Source organism: Taudactylus pleione, unplaced genomic scaffold (assembly GCF_031769625.1).
Source record: "Taudactylus pleione unplaced genomic scaffold, aTauple2 ptg000911l, whole genome shotgun sequence".
NCBI classification, from domain to species: Eukaryota; Metazoa; Chordata; class Amphibia; order Anura; family Myobatrachidae; genus Taudactylus; species Taudactylus pleione.
The window spans coordinates 933,400-949,096 of record NW_028285312.1 but is presented as its reverse complement, the minus strand read 5'-3'; the positions used below and the strand labels follow the sequence as shown (position 1 = coordinate 949,096).

General features: G+C 45.0%; 1 protein-coding gene across 3 annotated transcripts in view; it reads left to right on the top strand.

The window, feature by feature from the left end:
• The window catches only part of LRP4 (LDL receptor related protein 4), a 91,106-nt gene extending 75,927 nt beyond the window's left edge, over nucleotides 1-15,179 (top strand). For 2 of the 3 annotated variants that reach the window (XM_088459452.1, XM_088459451.1), the window contains 18 exons: nucleotides 94-283; nucleotides 1,724-1,855; nucleotides 1,960-2,100; nucleotides 2,244-2,330; nucleotides 2,447-2,618; nucleotides 2,710-2,872; nucleotides 3,041-3,266; nucleotides 3,367-3,670; nucleotides 4,214-4,432; nucleotides 7,287-7,421; nucleotides 7,539-7,647; nucleotides 7,851-7,995; nucleotides 8,163-8,276; nucleotides 9,198-9,318; nucleotides 9,416-9,480; nucleotides 9,601-9,688; nucleotides 11,147-11,288; nucleotides 14,006-15,179. In XM_088459452.1, the coding sequence (XP_088315578.1) occupies nucleotides 94-283; nucleotides 1,724-1,855; nucleotides 1,960-2,100; nucleotides 2,244-2,330; nucleotides 2,447-2,618; nucleotides 2,710-2,872; nucleotides 3,041-3,266; nucleotides 3,367-3,670; nucleotides 4,214-4,432; nucleotides 7,287-7,421; nucleotides 7,539-7,647; nucleotides 7,851-7,995; nucleotides 8,163-8,276; nucleotides 9,198-9,318; nucleotides 9,416-9,480; nucleotides 9,601-9,688; nucleotides 11,147-11,288; nucleotides 14,006-14,338 (2,886 nt within the window). In that variant the 3' untranslated portion in view covers nucleotides 14,339-15,179. Of the gene's footprint in view, nucleotides 1-93; nucleotides 284-1,723; nucleotides 1,856-1,959; nucleotides 2,101-2,243; nucleotides 2,331-2,446; nucleotides 2,619-2,709; nucleotides 2,873-3,040; nucleotides 3,267-3,366; nucleotides 3,671-4,213; nucleotides 4,433-7,286; nucleotides 7,422-7,538; nucleotides 7,648-7,850; nucleotides 7,996-8,162; nucleotides 8,277-9,197; nucleotides 9,319-9,415; nucleotides 9,481-9,600; nucleotides 9,689-11,146; nucleotides 11,289-12,154; nucleotides 12,216-14,005 lie in introns of all 3 variants that reach the window. The other variant, XM_088459453.1, reaches the window with a different exon arrangement.
• Nucleotides 15,180-15,697: the final 518 nt, after the last annotated feature.

Here is a 15,697-nt window from a genome sequence, read left to right as displayed (position 1 = left end):
GTGTCTAGGTCACTATTTCTGTACAGTTTTATATATACACAGCCATTTAGTGACTGGAGTAATGACCACTAGTCATCGGGGGGGGTCTCTTAGGTGCTGATTGGAACAGACCTCCCTCACCCCTTTGGGCTGACACTGTATGAAGATCTCATTTACTGGACAGACTGGCAGTCAAAAAGCATTGAGAGCGCGGTTCGGAAGACTGGACTGGACCGCAAAACTGTGCGGGAGAACCTGGAGAATCTGATGGACATTCATGTGTTCCACCGACAGCGACCCCAGGGTATAAAACCGCCGAGCGCATCTGTCTGTTACTGACCAGCGTTAGATACTAGAGGCCTGATTCTGAGTGGCAGGCAGGTCCCAATGTGAAAGGATTGCAAACAAAATGCTACTATATGCTTGAGCCCATGCTAGGTGGAGGAGATCCATCTAAATTTGTCGTCCTGAATGCATATATATGATCACTAGAATACTGAGTAACTCTGGCTACCTGCCCACCACACACCCACAAGACCAAGGTTGGGCAATAAGCGGCCCTCCAGCTGCTGTTGAACTACATATCCCAGCATGTCCTGCTACAGTCTTAGCATACCCTGATAGCAAAATTGTGGCAGGGCGTGCTGCAGTGCTCACTTTAGGCCCCGCCTGGTCTGGAGAAAGGGCACTCTGGCACGCGCCCGGTAAGAGGGTGCGACCACGTTAAAAGAGGCGTGTCTTTAAGAAACGCAACCCCCCCCTTTCGGCACTTTTGTGCGTGTGCTCGGCACTTACGGACATGCCGGGCTGCCCCTAAGCTCTCCCTTCTCTCATCTATTCACCGGCGGTGATCACCCACTGCGGCCTGCGGGTGAGGACGGCACCCTTTGGCAGGGCGCGGCCAAAAGGGGCAGGGCGCGTTCTGCCCTTTTGAAATCGGGCAGGGTGTGGAGCCCCACTACAACTGCCTAGCGGGAACGCTAATGCTGGGAGGTGTAGTTCACAGCTGGAGGGTCGCTCATTGCTCACCCCTGCACTAGACTCTTATCTTGCATGCGTTCGTAATGTTGCTGCCCAGTTGTCGCCCAGAAAAGCCCATGTAGGGTCTGATTCCTAGTCGGGAGCAAAGCAAAAAAAAAAAAAAGCAAGCAACTTTGTATCTGGAACAAACCATGTTGCAGTACAAGGGGTGCAAATAAATGTATTATTTGTTTGCATGCATGGTAAATACTGGCTGCTTTTGCATGTAGCCCATAAATACTGGGCAGCTTTATTTATACACTGCAATTTAGATTTGAGCTAGGGACACGTCTCTCTCACATCTAAATCTCTCTGCACATGTTACATCTGCCCCCACCTGCAGTGCAACATGGTTTGTCCAGTTGTAAAGTTACTCCCAACTCCACCCCCTTAGCATCCAAAGAGGAATGTCTGAGATCCGCAGGGCTCTGTATCCTGTAAGATGCATATGCAGCCTGGTACACATAATATCGCTAGATGCGGCTGCATACGAAGTTGCCTGTGCCTCAGAACCAGGCCCAGAGCCCCTCACCTTAGCCTGCTCCCTGTGCCTCGTCGTTTTAGGACCGTCTTTGGTTTAGTGTGTCATTAAAAAATAATATTTATAATTTCATTATTTATTAAAGTGAATAAATCGGCCGCAGAACATGAGCTGCAATGGGTGGGGTCCAGGATGATAACGCACCAGGAGAACTGTTCTCATTTTCTCTTCTTTTACACGCAGTTCGCTCAGCTTGTTCGACAAATAACGGAGGCTGCAGCCATATCTGTCTTCTCTCGCCTCACCCAAAAGGCCACAGCTGTGCCTGTCCCACCGGAGTTAATCTACTTGAAGACGGCAGGACCTGTTCCTCAGGTGAATTTTGCGTTCATGAATTAGTGTGTGTACCGTTACTTGTCGTCTTTATCCTATAACGTGTACAGATCTTACCGCTTTCATCTGTCCCATCATTTCCCAAGGAATGGATCGGTTCCTCATCTTTGCCCGGAGGACGGACATCCGCTCTGTCTCCTTGGACATCCCCTACTTTGCCGATGTTGTGGTCCCCATCAATGTGACCATGAAGAACACAATTGCAGTCAGTGTAGATCCTCTGGAAGGTGAGCAAGAGCTTATCTCTGTCAATTACTGTGGAAGTGTGAGTGTGATGTGATCGATTCAGGGAGGAGCATTTTGCAATGACGCCCGATGCCGGTTAGGACAAGTGATGGGCAGTCTGGTTGATGGTTCTTCCTTTCCTTAGGTTTGGTGTACTGGGCGGACAGCACGCTTCGTAAAATTAGCAGAGCGGCACTGGATGGGTCCAAGCATCAAGATATAATCACCACTGGTAATTACCCAAGGAAGCCTCGGAAGTACTTAAAAACATTATAACTGGCGCAACCATATGTTGTAGTTGCCATAATGGTCATTGTATGGTAATATTATACAAACTCTCTTTCCCAGGCTTGGTGACCACCGATGGTCTAGCAGTGGATGCAATTGGCCGTAAGGTGTATTGGACTGACACTGGGACCAATCGAATCGAGGTGGGGAATTTGGACGGTTCAATGAGGAAGGTGCTCGTTTGGCAGAACCTGGGAAGTCCCCGAGCAATTGCCCTTTATCACGAGATGGGGTGAGAAATATAAAAACTATGTTTTGTCTAATCTAGACCTAAATTGTGATGCACCCACACATTTACTGATGTTTGAGTCTTCTTTCATTAGATACATGTACTGGTCAGACTGGGGGGAGAATGCAAAGCTGGAGAGGGCGGCCATGGATGGTACGGACCGTAAGGTTCTTATAAGCATGAACCTGGGTTGGCCCAATGGACTGGCAGTGGATAAAGCTGGCTCACAACTCCTTTGGGCTGATGCACATACAGAGGTACAGTTTAAATGTGGGGTATTTGATTTAATGAAATCCTCCTTTTAACTGAAGGCTAAAAAAATTCAATTGTAATCTGCATTTTTGAAACCGTAAAAACAGGGCAGATGTTACATCTTCCTTCTATCTCTGATATCCAGTCTCTACGTCTTTCGTCCCTCTCTATAGAGAATAGAGGCCTCTGACCTGATGGGAAGGAACAGGCGGATCCTGGTCTCTCCGGTCCAGCATCCCTACGGTCTAAGCCTCCTCGGCGCACATATATACTGGACAGACTGGCAGACACGCAAAATCCAAAGGGCAGATAAAGACACAGGGGCAAATGTCATTGTGGTCAGGGACAACCTGCCCGGTCTCATGGACATTCAAGCGGTGGACCGGACTCATGCTCTGGGTCAGTATCACCTGCTGGATCTCATATTCTTTACCTAGCCTTACCTTGTTAGTCTTCCCTTATCCATTATTTATTTAATTTTTCCTCTGCTTTCTCCTAGGGTACAACAAGTGCGGAGACAGAAACGGTGGCTGCTCTCACCTCTGTCTGCCAAACCCTGCCAGCTACTCCTGTGCCTGCCCCACTGGCATCCTGCTGAAAGAGGATGGTCGTACTTGTGACCCATCTCCTGACACATACCTACTGTTCTCCAGCCGTGACTCCATCCGGAGGATCTCTTTGGATACTGAAGACTATACCGACGTCTATATGCCCATCAAGCAATTGAACAATGTCATCTCTCTGGATTATGATAGCGTGGAAGGAAAAATCTACTACACAGACGTTTTCCTAGATGTCATCAGGTGCGGAACAAGTGGGGACCTTTCACCGCTTCACTGTCTGATATGGAATTTAATGTAAAAAAGTAAAGTGAAAGTGCAAGTGTACCCTTCTGCAGTAGGGGGAGGCAGAGGAGGGGTTATGTCCCACCCCTAGGAGACAGGATGCTGGGGAAAACCTGACCGTTCCATTCTAGCTCCATCATCTGCATATAGTAGTTTTGGTATATGCAAATGTAGTCAGTATTTTCCCTGCATGCAAAATAATAAATAAGGGCATTTACACCCTTTACATTGCAACATGGTTTATTCCAGGAGCAAATGCTCCTTTTTCTGATTTGCTGCTAGCTCTGAATTAGGCCCGGTGTGTGTGGTAGAAGCTTGAACTCTCCGTAATGAAGTAGGGAGGTGCTATTCTGGAGTTTGTCCTTTTAATAAAAGAAACCAATGACTACTTGGTGGCCTACATGACTGCCAGCTGGATTAACATGCTATTGCACGTACTTTATGGTGCTGAATTAAGAATTGTTACTGTTTCTGTTTGCTGAGTACCTCTTTGTCCATTAGGAGAGTGGATCTTGATGGCACCATGATGGAGACCATCATTGGCGAGGGGCTGAAGACTACAGATGGGCTGTCTGTGGATTGGGTGGCCAGGAATCTGTACTGGACGGACACGGGTGCAAACACTATTGAGGTGTCGCGGTTGGATGGGAAATACCGGAAGGTGCTGATTAACAACAGCCTGGATGAGCCGCGTGCCATTGCTGTGTTCCCTAGAAAAGGGTGAGGATTTCTTGAGTTCAAAAAGTCCCAACTTCACTTTCTTCTCTTCTCACCTCTGACCTTCTGCTATCCTTAAAGGATAATTAGAATATACCGGTCAGCTGTAGAGTTTCCAGCAGAACAGTCCCAGCTTGCAGACCCCGATACGCCTAAGGCCTAGTTCCTTCCTATTTAGTCTAGAAAAATGTTGGTAGTAGCTTCCATTAGGCATATTTGCTAATACAGCATGGAACCAGTCTGCATTAGCTTAGAAAAACTATCACTGCTTGGGGTCCTGTAGAGAATATGTAACATAAGGACTGTGTAGTCCATCTCCTCCCACTTTACTGTGCCCTCCATTTTGTGTTACCTTCTCTGCAGGTGTTGGCTTTCAGGATTGAAGCAATAGCTTCTGCAACCATGCTGTGGGAAGCATGGACTCATAGGGAAGAGACAGATGGTCACTACCACTGTACTGCTTCAGATTTGCAGTAGCTGATGGGATTGTAGTTTTATTGCCAGAGTCATTGCAGAGTTGCAACGTGAGTGCAGGCTGCCCTTACCCCACCGAGATTCCATTTTGTAAAGATGGAAAGAAGAAACTGTTACTGGAAATCCCAGGACCCTTCATATTGTATTAAAATAAAAGAGATGTTTTGAATACCCCTCTTCCACCAAAAATCCCGGGTCAGACACGGGTGCCCTGCCGGCGCCTGGCAATGATGTCATCACCAAGAGCTTGAAACTCCATCTTTACCGTGAACGCCGGAGCGGATCTGCGACCAGGGGAGTGGGTCCTTCGGGAGGCTGTCTGTTACTGCTGTCACCGGGGAGGGGAGAGATTACAGTCTCCCAGTATGAAGTAGGGATGGGGTAAAAACCGGAATGGTCCGGACCATCCGAGGAGGCTGTAATCTCTCCCTCCCCGGTGACAGCTGTCACACAGACAGCTTCCGAATGACACACAATAACCGTGCAGAAAACCCGTTTCCACTGAGCCTGACCAGGGTTTTACCCGCGTAAAACCCTGCTCGAGACCCGGGAAGAAATTCCCGGGATTTTTTCCTAGGATCTCTTTCCATTAACACAGCTAAAACCCGGGTATTTTGGCCAGTGGAAAAGGGGTATTGGGCAAATATCAGCTTTATTACATGTATTATTTAAAGATTGAATTATCCTGCCAGTGTCACACCAATTGGAAACAAAAAATATTACACATAAGGGGCATACACACTAGACGATGTGCTGAAAGATATTGGGTGTACACACTGAGCGATATCGTTCAGTGACGTCTTCCTGTCGCATCCTTGAACAGGCACTTTCTGGCGATATCGTTCAGTGACGTCTTCCTGTCGCATCCTTGAACAGGCACTTTCTGACGATATCGTCAGATTGGCCTGTATGTTTGCACGACCGCAAACATCGTTAACGACCTGTGGGAGGGCGCATCGTTGGTCGTTTGCATACACACTGGACAATATGAACGATATATCGTTGAACAATATCGTTATCATTCATATCGTACACTTTTATCGTCTAGTATGTATGCCCCATTACTTTTTAGAAACCATGGGCCTGATTCAGAGCCGTTCGCTATTTGCGGTCGTTCGTTCAAAAACAAGGGGTGGCTATTCAAATGATCCGTTCGCAAATTGCAGTCTGTTCACACCTCTAAGTCTGAACGAGCGAGCAAAACATACGCTCGTTTATTTGTTAAAAACGCCCCCTGGCCGCTCGCACCATACGTCATGTCCGCTATTTATTAGATTAATCGGATACATTGAACAGCGTATGAACTGCTCGCTATTCTTGTGGTTGGTTTTTGCTACCACAATCTTGCGAGCAGTTCTGGCTATAAAATAACCCAGTGACGTGGTCAATGACGCTGCTGTATTAATTATGCACACCCATAAAACGCCCGTTTTGACCTTTAAGCACGCCTGCGTTCGGATCTCCACTCCCCATTTTCAAGCACCTTCCCCTGTTACCACCCACATACGCCTCATTCTGTCACTCAAAATAGCAGGCATTCGCTATATTGCGAGCACATGAATTTCGGCCGCACTGACTGGTTCGCGCATGCGTATAACGATCCGTACGCATGCGCAGATGTGCGAACATCGCTCGGAACGAGCGTACTGCCGCTAGCGAGTGGCTCTGAATGAGGGCCCATGTTCACAAAATATTTATGTGGTAAAACCTGGCGTGAGAAAAGGATCATTTTTGCAACCAATTCTCAGAAGAGGGAAAAACCCTGAAAAAAAAATATTCAAACACTTGAAGTTGATGGTTAATATTGCTGATCCAGAGTGCAAATATATTTTGTTACTTTAATATTTCATCAACTTTGTGTAGTTGGAAAAAAATATTAATGTTAAAAAATAATTAAATTTTTTGCCATAATTAACATTTGTCAGCTCTAGCAGGCAGGAACCCCTCTACCCCCATTTCATGTCCCCCTCACCATCAACCTAATCAGTCCTTGTTCTGGTTTGAAGTATCATCTGTTGTACCGACTGTCCAGTGCGACAGAATTGTTTTCAACCTTCTCGATAAATGATGATGATTTTTACAATTAGTGTTAAGGGGGGGAGGAGGGGTAACTATTTGTGAATTATACATAGAAGATTAAAAAAACATTTCACCAAAAAAGTTATTTCTTTTCTCTAATTTTGTGACTACATCTTTTATTCTGTCCGATTTTGTTATACCCACGCTGTGAGGCTTTTCAGTTTAGCCTTTCCTGTGGTGGTGGCGGTGGTGGTGTTTGTGAAGAACCTTTGCTGCTCATGTATTGTTTAATGTACATTGAGTCATTTTGGTTACCATCTACAACCAGGCAGAAACATTCTAATTTTGTTTCTCACTCTTGCAGTTACCTCTTCTGGACGGATTGGGGCCATGTTGCCAAAATTGAGAGGGCTCACCTGGATGGCTCTGACCGCAAAGTCATTGTTAATACTGATCTTGGGTGGCCCAATGGGCTGACCTTGGACTATGACACTCGTAGGTCAGTATTCACACATAACCATAAATAATCTGCATCTAGTTTCTAGGGTGATGTCTCTTTGTAGTGCAAATATATACATTGGACTTCTACATCTTTCTGGCTCTGTTCTCCTTACAGGATTTACTGGGTAGATGCCCACTTGGATCGCATAGAGAATGCCGATCTGAATGGCAAGACCCGCCAGGTGCTCGTCAGCCAAGTCTCCCATCCTTTTGCCCTCACGCAGGTGAGAATTCTGGGTGAACGATCGTATCCATCCAATACACAGAGATTCTGTGAACCTAATCTGATAGGAGTGAAGAGATTATGGAACCTTTATAGAAAGATGGCATGTAAATACTGTATCTCTTCCTTTTATGGAGCATGGGACATGTAGAATAGCTTTTCATCCAGCTATGGAATCCTGATTAATTGGCTTGTCATTAACAGGAGGGCCGCTGGATCTACTGGACTGACTGGCAGACAAAATCAATCCAGAGAGTGGACAAATACTCTGGGAGGAGCCAGGAAACCATCTTGGGCAACATGGAAGGACTTATGGACATCATTGTGGTGTCTCCTCTGAGGCAGACAGGTACAAAATGGCAGAGTTTCTGTTATACCTATATAGCTATTGGAAATGTTCTCTATCTGTTGTTCCTCTTCTCACAATTCTTGAGGTCTATCTTCATTCTGATCAGACTTCTGCTCTTCCAGAACATGGCTCCCTTAAAGCCCCATTTTGCTTTCTCCACCTTGTAGGAAGTAACCCCTGTGCGGTTAATAATGGTGGCTGCTCCCATCTCTGCTTCGCTCGAAGTTATGATTTTGTGTGTGCCTGTCCGGATGACTTGGAGTCTGAGGCCTGCTCAATTAGTGAGTATACAACTTTACGCCACCGTGACGCTGGCTTCCTTTATTTGTTGATTGAATTTATGTCCCAGATCGGACCCTGCTCTTGATTGATTGATTGTATTACAACTTGATAATGTATGTGAATGTTGGCAGTGACATGACAGGGGGTGCCCTAATGACGCACAGCAGTCTGGCATGGATGTAAAGTTGTTTTTTTCTGTAGCTCTGTTTTATTTGTGGTTGTCTCCACACTAACTTCTACCCCTCTACACAAGAAAATGGTATGAATCAAATAAATGTATTCCATCAGGAATTAAAATCACATTTAGAAACACATGATGGAAAAAGTACACAATATGGCGTGACAAGCAGGCAGCTTACCTCAGACTGCAGGTCTTGGGTATCCACTAGACGATAAAATTGAACGATTGAACGATAATGATAAAATCGTTCGATAATCGTTCAAACATCGTTTGTACATCGTTTGCAAATCGTGCAGTAATTGTTTCTAACGATGTACGATGCGCGCTCCCGCTGGTCGTTTGATCGTCTCCTCCATCAACTGAACATGCAGGTCAATTTCACTTGATTGCTTACACATCGTTTACACATCGTTTACACATCGTTTACACATCGTTCACGCTGAACGATCAAACGATGAACCACTATCTGCCCACTATAGCTGAAAGCTCTCAATCACAGATTAAAACAACATAGCTTATTGTTAGATCTTTTGCAAATTGTTCAGAGTGGAAGATCATATTTCAAGGGAAACTTCAAGCGAAAATCGTTAAGAGGTTGGACAGGGATAAAATCGTCTAGTGGATTCCCCCCATTAGGCCCACACCTCGGCTGCATTACAATTTTAGGCCTGGCTGTAGCACTGAGGTTGCACAAAGGTTGTCTATCCTTCATTAAGTTCTCTCTCTTCTCCTCTTCAAGTTCCTGGATTTCTACCTTCAGCTCCACAGCCAACAAACAATAGTGAGAGAATCTCCGGCCCCTACAGTCCTAACACCCAGAGCGAGCAAGATAACCGTACGCCGGGGGTAACAGCAGGAAGGTAAGAGTATGCCCGCACAGACTAGTGTTCGCAGGTCAGAAAGTGAAACCCCTTGTGTTTCTGTGTAAATTCTCACATCTCCGTATTATCTCTTTAGCTGCTCAGACGAGGAGGCGTCGAAGGGTCTCTGTACCCCCTTAGGAGCTGTGCCAGCCAGTGCAGGTGAGGGGGAAACCTAGATTATAGAATCTTAGCTTGAGTTTTGATCGCTATGTGTATGTTATCTACAAAGCTGATTACCATATAGTTTTCTGTTACAATGTTTCATCTGTGTTTGCTCAGGGGACAGACTACGTGTACCTCACATAATTGCCGGGTCGCTTTCTCTGCTGTGCCTGCTCTTCCTGATCTGCGCTCTGCTGATCTACAGGTGGGTAAATGTGTACAGGAAGTAACGGGGCGATTGTGACGTCTGATGTTAGTTGAACAGGCTCATCCATCTCGTCTCTAACTTGCGGAAGTGTGAATAATTACTTGTTTACACTGACCAGATCCTTTTCCCTTGCTGCACTTGTCCATCTATTTCCTTCACAGCACTGTTGACAGATTTGAGCAATCTTTTGGCATGTACATTACGTTTTCTAGTCTCCTCCTACACTATGTAGACAAAAGTGATTGGGCACCCATGCGCAAGTGAAATGCGTACCATACATAGCATTGCGCACACGTTCCAAATGGCCACTAATGTGGCGGTTTCGACAAGAACACTTGGTAGGGAGGCCCCATGCACTTGCAGTTCTAAGGAAACAACTATTGTTTTTATCAAGACGACCATGCCAGCTGTCATGTTTCCAGGGCAACACTGGACTGGTATACAGAGAATTTGGTTACCCCGGATGGACTGGCCAGATCAGAGTCCAGATCTTACCGCCCTCTGGGACGGAGTGGAGCGACGGGTGCGTTCTAGGCCAACATGACCTTCTTCAGTGTCACAGTTGGTCACTGTACATAAGGTGGAATAGCTAAACATATCGCCTGCTGTTCTCCCGGAACTTGTGGACCGTTTTGCCAAGAAGGGTGTCTGCAGTAATCACTGCACGTGGTGGATCTACAAAGTACCTGACGTCCATAAAATATTATTCCTCTATTTGCCGTCAGTGTCCAATCACTTTTGTCTACATGGTGTATAATACATTAAAATGAGACATACTTACTGTTACAGGTGAAGAGCATTTCAGCCCTTGCTCTTGTCCATGCCTCTTCCAGCAAAGATGAGCATCTGTTCTACATACTCCTAAAAAGATATTGTCCCCTTTCGACCAGCATCCTTATAGACTTGACCAGTGCAATTCTGTAAATTGTGTCTCATTGGGGTTTGAGCACTTGTTGAATTTGATCTTTAATTTTTTCCCCCCAACAATAAGCAACTGTGAAGCAGGCAGTGCTGAACCATACTACAGCCCCCCAAATTTCACAACTCAAAGGTTAAAGAAATTTTGGTTGTAGGTCACGTTGTTGAGATAAATCTGGAGATTTACTTTACATGGTACGTTCTGCTCCCCTCATCTACTGGAGCCTATGTAGACTTAGACAGCGGGAAGGAGTCCATTCTGAGGGATGTGCCACCAGACATCACCGCGATGTTTGGTTGTGCAAATTACTGTCTATTTTGGTTAATAATCTTCAATAATTTTCCTACACTCCTTTGTGGGGTGCAAGGAAAATGTAGTCAAGATATTAGTCGCCAGAGTCTTCGCCATTACACAGAATTGACTCCTCCCACCCAGCTTGAAGGTCTGAGGGTACACCGGAAGATCAGGGGAATAGCACACCCCCAGGTTAGAAAGGCTCTGACTTTTTTTTATCATACATCCAACTTTTTTCTCAGGCATCGTCGTGCAAAACTGTCGGAACCAGCCCTGGGAACTCTCACGTACAGCAACCCCTCCTACCGCACATCTACCCAAGAGGTGAAAATAGACACAGTACACAGACCCGCGGTCTGTCATCTGCAGCGGCAACGCAAAGAGGTGAGGATTGTGTTAGTGTGTAAGTGATGGGTTGTGTTAGTGTGTGACTGATGTACTGATTGAGATAGACATGAAATTGTGATTTCCATATACTGTGTAATGAATGGGTGTATGTTTGCGTATAGGTGCGAAGTAGCCGCAAATTGTTTTTTAATGTATAGAATGTAGATGAGATACAGCGCCATCTGTAGGCTGTAACGCAGCGCAGTGCCCCCCGGGGGGCAGAATACATAGTAGCATGAAAATAAATAAATGAGTGCCGCCTAAGCTCCACAGTACTTGATGTCCTTTCCCTGCCAGGAGAGGTAAGATTAAGGCAGGCACCAGACGCAGCAATTATCATAATCAACGGCGTGCCGGCTCACTTGGCTATGTATTAAGTCTCTGATCCATGATTATTAACAAATGGAAAAGCAGCATTTTCAATAGAAAATGTTCTTAAATACAAACCCCTCCATATTGGTTACTTACCCCTTTAACTCCTATGGGAATCTTCCTACTCCCAGGAATCTAAATGGAAATGGAGTGATTCTGCGACTTCAGATAATGTAGCTGACATACAAGTGATCTAAGTACTGTAAACTGGAGGGGTGAAAATGCTATCAGGCAAACGGATGTAGCAGGCGTTGCTATTGGTAACTTCACTTTAGCTCTCCCGTAAGGCGTGATCCATCTCCCCTTCTATGACCCCGATGTTTGCAGACAGGTGTGGTGTATGGAAATATACCTGTGCGTTTGAGTTGGGGATAATGTCATGTTTCTCAGTGTAGAAGTAAAATGTTTTTCTTCTTTGCTGTGTCCCTTGTGTTACATGTATGTGCACTTCTCTGACTCTCCGTGTCACACTGTCTCCTCCTCCACTGCAGCGCTCTGTTCCCTCTGACAGCCTCTCACCTTTCCTCTTCTGAGCCCTCGCACCACAAGCAGGTATCGCCGGCTGCTGCACGCGAGTGACTATCTATGCATCTTGCTAACATATCCTCAGGTCTAGCGTATCTGGAAGCTGTTCTGTGTGCGGACAGCAGGTCCTGTTTTCCAGAATCCCCTCATGAGCACATGCATGTGTTATTCAGTGACTGAATCCTTCTGAAGAATACATGTGCCCTGCTCATTATTTACCCTGTGATTCTGTGAGGAATCCGGTAAACCTGCTCTGTTGAAGTTAGATTGAGGGTGGGTTTGAGAACCTACCTTCTAGCATTTCTGATGATCGTTACTAACTGTGTGAGCATGAAATGTACTTGTCAAGCCTTCTGTATACGTCTTTCATACCCTTAGCAGAGTGGAATAGCCATCTCGGTGTTAGGCCCCCCTCTGTATATTATTATTAGTGATTTATAGAGCGCCACAAGTATACACAGTGCCATACAGAGAATATTTGGCATTCCCACCAGACCCTGCCCCATAGGTGCTTGCAGCCTAAATTCCCTAACATAAAAGTGCTTGCACACACATCAACAAGTCACCACAAACCAACCAATCCTCATTAGTCCTTCCTACAATGGGAGCGACCAGACACTGACACCCGGCTCTGAGTGACACGACCCCATAGAAAGACTGCAGGTGTATGTTTGGAGCTAACTTTGGGAGAATGGCTACCTCCTTTCTTTTTTTTTTCTTTTTTTTTTTATTAAAGAAGACAATTTAATTTGATTGCCTTTTAGAAATAGCTTAAGACTTTTCTTTAATTATCACTGATAAAGCTTTCTTCTGCATTTCTTTACTTCTGTGCTTTGGTTGTGAGTTTTCATTTCAGGAAATTTTGTTCGTATTCTCCGGCTAAATATATATCTAAATTTTGTTCTTCAGAGATGGAAGGTAGAGGATGTGTCAAAGTTTCTCTTCCTACGGTGTATATCATTGCTGTACTTAATTAGACATACAGATGTGTCCGCATACATCTAGCCTCAATACACCATGCAGCGCGATATGCCTGACGTAAGTGAGCCGACAGGTCCCACGCGACTCTGCTAGTGTTGGGCGTCCTTTTTTAGCCGATATTGCGTCTAAGTCTCAATGCGGCACAGTCTGTATACGGAGCTTGGTGCCAGGGTTGCATAAGATTGGATTTTTAAAAATAAAAAAAAAATGTATAAAAAAATCCTATTTAAATCCAAAACAAAAACTCTGATTTAAATCAAATAAACAGTTTTTGATGTTTTTTTTTTTTTTTAAGTAAACATTTTAAATTTTTAAACATTCATTTTAAAAAAAATTAATAAATCCTATTTAAATCAAATATATACGGCTTTTAATTCTTTTTAACATTTTTTTAATGCAATTTTACGCAACCCTGCTTGGTGCGGAAAAAAAACTGCGGCCGTTGCATCCATAGCACCTTGCAAGCTCATTGAGAGGCTCAGGTGCACACAGATATACGAGTGTTGCATAATATTAAAAATTAGACACATTAGCAGCAGAAAAAGACGCCCGGCGCTAGCAGAATCTAACGGGACCAGGCGCGCCGAGAGGGGCTGTTTCGCGTGACTGCAGCAAAGACGAGAAAGGACACATCTGTATAGTTTGTCTCTTTATTCTCTTAAGAAATAGGGGCGCATATTGTTATTCGTACTTATTTGGTGTTTGTGTAGGCCGTTGTGGGCCATATATGTACTATGCCATTTTTGACTTCAATAAAAACAAATTGTATTAAAAAAAAGAAATAGGGGCGCTGCGCCTGTGTTGCTAATAACTGAATGCCTCCTCCCACTTCACAGGCTGTCCCCGACAACGGCTTCACCAAAGAGAAGATCAGGATCTTGGAGGGCTTTGGTTTACTGTCTGGTGAGGAGAGCGAGTGGGACGATCTCAAGCAGGTGAAGCCATCGCGAGGCAGCATCCTCCGTGACCACGTGTGCATCAAGACAGACACGGTCTCTTTGCAAGCCAGTACCGCCTCGCTGGACCCGACTGAAACGCAACAGCTGCTGCAGGAAGAGCAATCTGAGTCGGGCAGTGTCACGCTGCCTCCAAGCCCTGAACGTAGAGTCTCCTTACCAGATACTGGTTGGAGGGGGAGGCACATATCCTCCACTGAAAGTGAGGTCTGAGGCACCAGAGGACATGAGAAGAGGGACTGGGGGCGGCAAGGATTCTGTTCACCCCTCCCCAGTGTTACGCCAACTAATCAGGAAATTCTATATCATCCTTCAAGCATTCGGCTCGGCTTCATTACACTTGGACTAAACTGGACTTTTTATGCGAAGATCTGGGACTGGACACACATGATGGGCGAGTTTATAGTTTGCGCTCTTTGGTACAACACCCTTCAGGGTGTCCGTATTTGGCTGCTGCATTCCCCTTGTGGATAGGAAGTGCTAATCCCTTCTAAGAAGACTGCACAGATTCGTTATCATTGCTTCCCTGTGCTCTGACTTGGCAAACTGATTTTTTTATTTTATTTTTAAATGTATTTAATTTTTTTTTTTTTTTTTTTTTAAAGATACGAAAAGAGAAATACAGAAATGTTAGGGGTCGGCACTAGAACATCATTGCCTAGTGACCGACTGCATTGTGGAACTGATTTGGATGATTCTTTATTTGCCAACTGATATGTACAGACCTTCAAGCATCTGTGCCAAGATCTCCCAGCAACATATAATAGTAACTAACTCATCGCTCACATCATCTGCAAGTTACACCTGAATTGACCATAACTCGGCCTTGTCAGCACAGGATGGATTAAGCTCTAATCCTGACGGGTTTGAAAAAAAAATAAAAAAATTCTAATTTTTATACTAAGCCGGAACAAAAAAAAGACTGTCCGCAGTGGGTTGTTTATTTTGTAACGTTTTTAACAAGAATTTCTGGATATGTTTTTTTTTTTTTTTCTATTTTATTTAACCTCTGTATTTTAGACTGTTGTGATAACTTAATATAAAAATAGTTTTTCGTAGGTGGTCTTTCTTGTCTCGTGGGCCATCGGCGTGCGAATGAAAATGCATATAATTCCCTCTTCTGCTTCATCAAATGTATTCAGAAGGTATTTCCCAACTGGTCAAGTTCCCAGATCTATTCAGTACTGAAGAACAGTATAACTCCCATCTGTCTAGTCTCCTGTATAGATGATATAGGGGTAGATGTACTAAGCCACAGGTTCTCAACCTCGGTCCTCAGGACCCCAAACAGTGCCTGTTTTCCAGGTCTCCTCACAGAATTACAAGTAAAATAATTAGCTCCACCTGTGGATCTTTTAAAATGTGTCGGTGAGTAATGAGTACACCTGTCCACTTGCTAGGTGACCTGGAAAACATGACCTGTGTGTGGGGTCCTGAGGACCGAGTTTGAGAACCACTGTACTAAGCCTTGGAGGGAGAAAGAGTGGAGATAAAGGCATTGGCAAACGCTGGATTTCCAGAGGGGGGGGTTCCTAATGCTTAATTTTAGAGTGAGTGTGGCCTGTCCATGAA